The following is a 9,587-nucleotide window of genomic DNA, read 5'->3' on the forward strand; positions in this document are numbered from 1 at the left end:
GAATAATACCTATATATATCCAGCTAGCCAGCACTATCATTATAAGCAAAGTGTCTCCATTATACTGAATCACGCTAGCAATCTCTCTCACTCTCTCTCTCTCACTCTTCACACTCTCTCTAACCTCCTGTTCTCATGCTTGACATAACCATATCTTCAGCTAGCATGTCTTATCTAAATCTGGAGTAATCTCACAAAGTCTAAGCCACACAGTCTCCTCCCTGAAGCAAGGATAACACGCTCTCCTCACTTTCGCCCTCCCTAAATCATGTAATAGATTGTTAAGAGCGATCAAACGGCTGAGGCCTGTCTCTCTTTATGTCTCCCTCTCTCTTGGTTTCTCTGCTGCAACAAAACCTCTCCGAAATGGTCAGTATGTTAATAAAATGGACCATTTCTACTGGTCCATTCGTCAGGAGATGTTCAGATTCAACCCTCCTGTTGTTCTAATATATTTGGGGCCTTAATGTCTCTAAATAAATGACTGACATCATTTGTTTTGCTTCATATTTAATGACTTTTCCTAATTGAGTGGGAACAACTGGGTAAACATGGAGTCAACAAAATGATATGTTTTCAATGTCCTTGTGTTCATCACTGTTCTTTGGGGTCAGCTTGACCCCAGGCTGTTTTAGCTGTGTGGAATATAAGAAATGTCACATTTTGCACACTTTTGTTTGGCTTGTTTTGGATTATATTGAGGTCACTATAACATGCAATTGTATAATAGTCAAAAAACTTCCCTCTGCTTTAGTAACATAACCATCCCTGCGGTAGTGCGAGACCCACTGACATAGAATTCCCACCAGAACTTTGCAGGTTTAACTAGACCCCAAGGATAAATGGTGTTAGTAAATCTGAAGATAACAGTAGGGGTTAATGGCTGCTGGCGTTTGCAAATAGGTTTAAAAAAGCATTTAAAAAGTGTATAAAATCAGGAAAAGTTACAAGGTCTTGATATGAGAGTGAAGAAGCTAGGTCGCTCTCTCTCTCTCTCTCTCGCTGTCTCTCTCTGTTTCTCTGCCTCTCTCGCTCCTCCGCTAGGCCGCCCCCACTGGACTCACCTTTATGCTAATGACAGGGATAGCGCGGAGGGGAGGCAGCGAGCAGAGGTGGGCGAAGAGAGAGAGTCTCCATCAGGCTGCCAGCCAGGGCCAGTGATTAATTCCAGCAGATGCTTGGTATTTGCCTCTGAGTGTGGGGGTGTGAAGATCTCTCTCTCTCTCTTTCTCTCTTTCTCTCTCTCTCTCTCTGTCTCTCTCTCTATCTCTTTCTCCCTCTACTCAGGCAGGCTGGCAGGACTTAATTAAATATTAACCAGTGGGTGATAGAGCGAGCGAGTGAGGACAGACAGAGGCGTGGGCTTCTGCGTAGGTGCGGGGAGAGCCGGCCTTTCATAACGAGGAACGGGAGAAACCCCCTCCACACATACGCGTGCTAATAAGGATTCCTCTAGCGCGTGGGCTGTAGAAACGCTATAGCACAACAGGTTAGACAAACTGCCTACGCTGTCCTGGGTACCTAGATCCCCCTCTTCCCCACCACTCCTATGGGGAAACACCTTCCCACGGCCCAGCTTCCATCACTTTTAAAGGGGTACTTCAGCTTTTTTCAACCTAACCTCTATGAGCTGCATCTGTAGTATATGAGTGATTACCACACACAATCATTTCTTCACACTCGAGACTCAAAACAAACTTATAATCGTAGTCAGCGCTGCTGAAGCATCTGCCCACTGACTTCTGTTGTATGTGTGTTTCGCTTGAATGCTTTTTCTAGTCTTTTCTCAGTACAGGGAAATTTGTCTGTGGTGATTAATTGTATGCCACAGATGCAGCAACTAAACATTAGGTTGGTAAGAAATGGAATATTCCATTAATGCTCATGTTCTATTGGACTTTTTCTGTATGTAGTTTTAAATACAGCAAAAATAAAAACTGGAATTCACTATAACTGCAGAGAGGCGTCTGATGAACATGCTCTATAGATCTATAAGTAGTCAAAAGTACAAAAAAGAATACTCAAGCAATATTTTAGAGATTAAAAAGCCTTTATTGTAATATAGCAATGAGTAAAAGGTTTAAAAACACCCCAGGCGCTTTGCTATAGGCTCTCATGAGTGATATCACACTGAGCACAATGTGCCTACATTACAGTGCTAATTTTGGAAGCAACATATAAATAAGACTGCTGAACTGCTGTCAGTCTTTCATTTTAAACGTCCACTTACATGCTCTCGGCCTGTTCGGACCTCTACCCTCCTCCACGCCTGTGTCTGGTGTACTGTGAAAGTGCCTGCATTAAATTACTCTCTTATAGCATAATGTAAAAGTCGTGCAGGTGTTGCCCTGCAAATCTGCAAAGCTCTGCAATGCAACCATAGCCACTTACTTGCTGGCATGTCTTTCTCCTTCAGACACAGGCCTGTCTCATCCTCACTAAAATGCATTTGGCCTGTGTGCCAGCTAAGAAATTATATAGGTTAAATTTAAAGGTGGCGAGTTTAATTAAATCTTTTGCTTTTTTTTTCCCTTCCAAAGCAAAACCTCATCGAAACCTCTGGTAATTTCACCCATTTCAAAGTGAAAGGGAGGCACCGAACATGAATTGAGTCAGCAAAGTCCCATCGATCCCTCCCCCACAAGAGAGGTCCCTGCTCTGAGACTGAGCGCGAGGCTTCATCAGTAACCCCAACAGTGTCCTGAGAGCATTTTGCAGCGTTTTACAAATGGGCCCGATTTGCACCTATTTGCATCCTCTCTGACTGACAGCGAGGATGCCGGGGTATCGAGCTGGGGCCGTCCCAGTTAAGCCCCCTTGCCTTGTCAGCAGTGGAGTGCACCCCACACGCACCCCCATCCATCAGCAACAGAGCACCCAGGCGTGTGTTGAATGTTGAAGTATTATATGGCTAGTTGAATGTGTCTTTAAACAGTAATAATAATTCTAATAATAATAATGCAACTGGTGGCTACATGATGTTTTTATATGTAATGTGATGTATAATATAATCATCTGTATTATATACTGTGTATATATATATACATAAAAATATGATAACTTTACAGGTGAAGGAAAAAACATACTCTGCCTTTAATGTACATCAATGGAACCAGAGTTATTTCCAAGTCTTTTTGGGCCATTTCTTTTGGTCCATTCATCATGAAATTTCGATGCAATGTAAAGGGTAATGGGTAATTTCAGGTTATGTCAAAAAACTCTCAAATATGTATGGTATTTAATAATAAAATATGTATACTACACATTTTTATGTGATATTATATGGTAACGTTAAAGGGCTCATATCATGGAAAAAACATTTTTCCCCTCTTTTTTGAAATAAAAAACACTTTCATGTAGCAAACACTGTAAACAGTTACAAAACATATCATTTACTCTCCCAGTCCAAAAACTAAACTACAGAAACAGCCTCTTTTGAATTAGTTGCTTTTATGATGTCACAAACAACAGCATATTTACATATATCCACTTATTCAGCCTACAGCCCATTCATTTCTTATGAAGCTATAAGAAATGTTTCAAGTTCAAGAGGCTTTTTCATCCAGGACCATGTGTTAAATAAGGCACAATACAGAACTGACATAGTTTATATCAACCTTAAAGGCACAGTAACCAGCCTGTTTAATGAGAAGGGATAAGCAGAGGCTGGAAAATGATCATGTAAACATGATTTTGGGTACACTGCACAACACAAACACAGTGTAGCATATAGGCCCTTTAATGCAGAGGGGGAAGGGATAGCAGGATGATTATGGTCTTTCTTGTTTATAATGGGAGGATTTGGCATCCACTGGCATCCCTTTGCACCCCCTAAATGATATGCATATGCAACTCAAATGTTTCTCCTAATTATTCGTTATTACAACGACGCTGAACGGATCACTGCAGGAGACTGGAACTCCAGCCTGAACGATTCAGCCGAAACGTGAGATTCTGTTCAAGCTGGAAACGTAAACCGCAGCGAGTCTCTATTCAATAATCAGATTTGGGATTAGGGATTACATAAAAAAGTCAGAGCTGGGAGAAAACGCTAGAAAAAGGGGGAGTTAGGAGGGCAGCGAGTGAGTGGCTTATTTCCACAGAGCAACGCTGCGCTCTGCAGCCACGCACTAACACAGAAAGGCTGCTGGAGAGCCGCTTCACACGCCTGGACACAAACGTGTCCGCCTGAATGAATGAAATGAGTCTAAATGAGGTAAATAAAAGCGCTCGAGTCGAATAGCAAAGCAACGAAGCGCAGGAAAGCGTCCAGGCTGAGGAAGTTTGTGCGCTGGAAAGTGAAAGTGCAGGATTAAATGCAGCCCGCGACGGGGTAGAAAGGAGAGAAAGAAAGAAAGAAAGAAAGAATGAAAGAAAGAAGAAAGAGAGAGAGAAAGAAAGTAGTTGCCTCATAAATCTTGGAGCGGGCTCGGCTGCATAATAGTGCTGACATTTGGCGATTGTGCCGAGCGCTGGACTTCACTTTGCGCCCAAAACCCGCTCCCTTCGTGCCAGGAAGCGCCAAATAAGGGCAGGGAAGTGGAAACCCACCGGATGAGCGCCTTACATGGTCATGACCTTATATGGTGTGGCGGAGCGAGGGGGCTTCCGGCCAGCGCTCTGCTACAGGGACGGGAAACCCGAGCGAGCGCTGAGAGGGGCCGAGGGGGGAAGGGTGGGGGGCTAAAAAAAATAAATAAATAATAGAACAAGAACTTCGCTTAGCACGATCGATTTGCAGTGGAGGAGGGAGGCACGGGCTTCTCCTCTCGATTTATTGCACGGACTTTAAGGCTAAAGCTCACTCAGTCTGCTATTTCTTTCACCCCCCCCACCTCTAGGCAAACGTCATGTGTCCTCCACTGCAGTGCCTAAATATGGTCCTTCCTCCAGTCCATATATGGACATCTACGTCACAGACAAGAGGGTATATAAAGGAGTAGGGAACCTCTGAGTCGAGCAAGAGCAGAGAACCTAAGCGACTCAGCGCTAGACAGCAGATAGGCAACCCACTGCGATATAGCAAACACACAGGCACACATCAAAAATACAGAAGTGAACTCAAAGTAATAACCAAAAATATTACCAAAAAAGGCTGATAAGAACTTCATTGGACCAAAGCAACAACAACAAAAAGGTCCATATTAAAATTCCTGATCTGACCTGTTTGTGTTAGGGAATGGTCACACGTTGACTCTCAAGTCATCTGTTCTGAGAAGAAGTGGATGTTCACACCTTCCTGGACCAGAAGCGAAAAAAGGGGGAAAACCAAGCGAGGAGCCTTCAAGCTCTGAGAAACAGTGAGGAGGGTCAGCCGGAGAGAAGAGGAAGAAGAGGCATCACAGCATCTTCGCCGTTCTCGTCCCAGAGGGGCTAGCTGGTGATCTCTTTCACTCTCCTCCCCTGCACGCTGCTCTGCACTCTGCACAGAGACTCCAGAGAGATGGCTGTAGCCAAGACAGAGCTTCTGCCTGCCCTGCAGATCTCGGACCCCCTGAGCTTCCCTCATTCACCTATGGATAGCTACCCCAAGCTGGAGGAGATGATCATGCTCAGCTCCGCGGGGACCCCCTTCCTGAACGCCTCCGCGCCTGAGGGCACGGGCTTCAGCTCCGGAGAAGCAGGGGAGCAGTACGACCACCTGACTGGAGGTAAGGGCTGGAACTAAGTCCATTCTGCTGCATGTGGAAAATATATGTATATGTATATATGTATGTATATATATAGATATGTATATAGATATACAGATATATATACACACATATATATATATTTATGGAGTATTTACTTTAATGCAAAAGGGTGCAAGGGCTGCATAGCTTTAAAGGTGAACTAAATGCAGAGAACTGTGTAGTTCTGGTTTAATTTGGCATTGTTTGGAATTCATAATACTAAGTTTAATTAATTTGTCCTCATTGTTAAAAAAGTCTGACTGAAAAGAATCCTTATTTAAATAAATAAAAACATGCAATCTTAATAATGTATTCTTAAAGATCAATCTTTAGGGCATCAGCACTGAATGTGCATTGAAATCAGTCATCTAAAAAGAAGCACAGCGTAACTTAAATGGCATTTTTCAAGTCAGCTAAATTGCAGAGTGAATGATCAGCTGCCTTTAGCTATGTAATGGAATGAAAGAACTGTGAGAGGGAAGGAGAGAAGCACGAATGCAGATGGCTTAGCTAGCGCTGGCTTGAGCGTTTGTCTCTGAGGGAGATCGGCAAATGTGTGTATGTTGTGGGAAGATCAGCAGCATGTGTGCGTTTGAGGAGGGGGGATTCTCCCGCTTCTCCATCAGCACCTGCTGCTTTGTCTGGGAGAGTGGGGAAACACAGGCTTTGCTGCCAGCAGGGTCCCCCATCTCAAACACCTCAGGGATCTTTAATGTGCATTAATGTGGCTCAGGGCAGCTGAGAAACATCCATCTAGAACATGCCGCTCAACCTCCTTTTTTGTTGTTGTTGTTGCAGATACTCTTCCAGAAATCGCCTTGAACTGCGAGAAGTCCCTGGCTGAACAGAGCTACCCCACCCAGAGGCTGCCCCCCATCTCCTACACAGGGCGCTTCACCCTCGAACCTGCCGCCAACTGCAGCAACAGCCTGTGGGCGGAGCCCCTCTTCAGCTTTGTCAGCGGATTGGTGGGCATCAACCCTCCCCCAGCCACAATCCCCTCCTCTTCAGTCACTCAGGCCACTCCCTCTTCTTCGGCAGCTTCATCTTCCATCCCTTCGTCCTCCGTCTCCTCCTCCTCTTCTTCCTCCCCATCCTCGTCGGCATCTGGCTCCAGCCTGAGCTGCTCGGTCCACCAGAGCGAGCCCAACCCCATTTACTCGGCTGCTCCCACCTACTCCAGTGCCAGCCCCGACATCTTTCCCGAGCCCGGCTCCGGCTTCCCCTCGGCAGTAGGTGGCAGCTCCCTGCCGTACCCACCCCCGGCCTACCCTGGTGGCAAGGCCTGCAGCGCCAGCTTTCCCGTGCCCATGATCCCTGACTATCTGTTCCCCCAGCAGCAGGGTGAGATCAGCCTTGTGCCACCTGACCAGAAGCCCTTTCAAACGCAGGCAGGCCAGCAACCTTCCCTCACGCCACTGTCCACCATCAAGGCCTTCGCCACACAGACCGGATCACAGGACCTGAAGGGCGTCTACCAGTCACAGCTCATCAAGCCTGGCCGCGTCCGTAAGTACCCCAACAGGCCAAGCAAGACACCCCCTCATGAGCGGCCCTACGCCTGCCCCATGGAGACGTGTGACCGGCGCTTCTCGCGCTCCGATGAGCTGACACGCCACATCCGCATCCACACAGGCCAGAAGCCCTTCCAGTGCCGCATCTGCATGCGCAACTTCAGCCGCAGCGACCACCTGACCACGCACATTCGCACGCACACGGGCGAGAAGCCCTTCGCCTGCGAGATCTGTGGCCGCAAGTTCGCCCGCAGCGACGAGCGCAAGCGCCACACCAAGATCCACCTGCGGCAGAAGGACAAGAAGGCCGAGAAGACGGCCGCCGCTGTCGCCCAGAACACATCTGTCACCTCAGTCTCCATCTCAGCCCCCTCGCCCGCATCCAGCTACCCCTCTCCTATCGCCTCCTACCCGTCCCCAGGCTCCTCCTTCCCATCCCCGGTGGCCTCTTGCTACTCCTCCCCAGTCCACACCTCCTACCCATCCCCTTCCATCGCCACCACCTACCCCTCAGCGTCCAGCACCTTCCAGACGCCAGTGGCCACGTCCTTCCCCACCTCCGTGGCCAGCAACATCTACAGCTCACCCGTCACCACCCCGCTGCCCGACATGCAGGCAGCCACCCTCTCCCCACGGACAGCAGACATCTGCTGAGACTCTGATCCCGGACGAGCCCTCTACTCCTCCATCCGGTTCAGCTCCTGTCTGAGAGGGACAGCAAGCGTCATGGACTTGTCAGACCTCTCTCTGCAAAAAGCACTTTTCTGTCTGCACTCTCTGCGACTTTCAGTTACGCAAACGGTCAAATGAGAAAAGGGATCTTTTTTTTCTTTTCGCTCTCTCGCCGCAGAATCCTTTCCCTTCAAAACGAGGCATTCAAGACTTTAAGAATGGCAAAAAGTGAAGCAACAGGCGTTTGGCAAGTTTCTTTGTTTTTCCTCTGACTGTATTATTACAAAGAACGAGCAACAAGGACTACGTTATATTGAAATGCCTGCAGGTTTCAAGCTCGAAAGCCCTCACTTAGGCAGGAGCACATTTACAAAAAGACATTGAGTAATATACATAAGCTACAGTATATGTATATTGTACATGTGCCATGTTTGAGTTTTTTCGTTTTTACTTTTTAGTACCATTGTTGTGAAAATTGATTTGAATATTTGCATTGTATTATTCTAAATTGAGCAGGGCCATATTTTATACATTCTGTAGTACGTAGTGAAAATGCTGTGATAAGTTTTTTGACTTTGTTTGGATAAAAGCACTTAAGTATTCCGACGCATGTGTAAGAGTGATGTTACTTTCTCTTATTTTGTAAATATCATCCACTGGTACTATTCCTCTCTCTCTCTCTCTCTTTCTCAAATGTGACAACAACGGTTTGCTTAACAGAGGGGAGAAAAAAATACAGGAAAAAAAAAAACATCAACAACAAATCTTCAAATTTTTCGGTGCCTTTTGAGAAGCCTTGCAGATGTTTTGACAGATATATGCGAGAGTGGATGCTTTGCATCTAGCCTTAAGGTGTAAGGGATTTTTTTTCTCTTTTTCCTTTTTTTTTCTTCTTTGTTTGGAAAGTCATTTCAAGGAACGAAGGGAAAGAATATGAGGGCACTGCATCATGTTTTTGGGATGTAAGCAAAAAAAAAAAAAGAAAGAAAAAAGAAAACTATATTTTTGTAACTGAAATGTACATATCTACAGGAGTTGGAATGCTGTAGTTACCTACTGAGTAGGCATGGGAATTTTTTGTATGTTATTTACATGCAGTCCATTATTTTGTTGTTATTTTTATTTTGTATTTGTGTTTGTTCAGAAAAAAAGTGACTGTTTATGGCTTCTAAACACATTGAATGCGCTTAACTGCCAATGGGATATTTGGTGTACAAGATATCCTTCCTGAACGGAAACATAAATAAAATATAAATATATATATGTTCAATCTCCGTCTCGCTTTTTATTGCTTAGCAACAGATTGTGCAGAGCAGGACTGATCTCAGAAATAGCAAGCGTGAAGATAATCTCTGCTGAAAACCCTTATATCAACCTTATGCTTTACAGTTATGAGCATTGCTTCATATATAATTTTAGACTTTTATTCTAAAAAATAAACTATTATATGTACATATAAGCATAATGCACTCAAAGTGGGGAATCCAGGCACATTTGCTCAAATCAAAACCAGCAAATTAGACATCCTACAATCATACAATCCTACAATCTCAGACTGGTTCAATTACAGAGGCAAACTCTGAATGAAGAATAATAACTGATGTAGCAGCCAAAAACTTCACACGTGCTCTTTGTTTAGGAATCCAGTACACCGCCATGTCAATCACTCATTTGATAGTGCAGATCAATCAGACAGTCCCCTCTCCTTCGCAGCTTATCAGACGTCTCC

The 9,587-nt window shown here is 45.3% G+C and overlaps 1 protein-coding gene across 1 annotated transcript; it reads left to right on the forward strand.

Moving 5' to 3' along the window:
* Positions 1-4,954: 4,954 nt before the first annotated feature.
* Positions 4,955-9,123, forward strand: egr1 (early growth response 1). Its single transcript, XM_036568842.1, has 2 exons — positions 4,955-5,651; positions 6,471-9,123. The coding sequence occupies exons 1-2, from the start codon at positions 5,444-5,446 to the stop codon at positions 7,838-7,840; spliced, it is 1,578 nt and encodes a 525-aa protein (XP_036424735.1). The 5' UTR covers positions 4,955-5,443; the 3' UTR covers positions 7,841-9,123.
* The last annotated feature ends 464 nt before the right edge of the window (positions 9,124-9,587 follow it).

This window comes from Colossoma macropomum, unplaced genomic scaffold (genome assembly GCF_904425465.1).
Source record: "Colossoma macropomum unplaced genomic scaffold, Colossoma_macropomum, whole genome shotgun sequence".
Taxonomy (NCBI): Eukaryota; Metazoa; Chordata; class Actinopteri; order Characiformes; family Serrasalmidae; genus Colossoma; species Colossoma macropomum.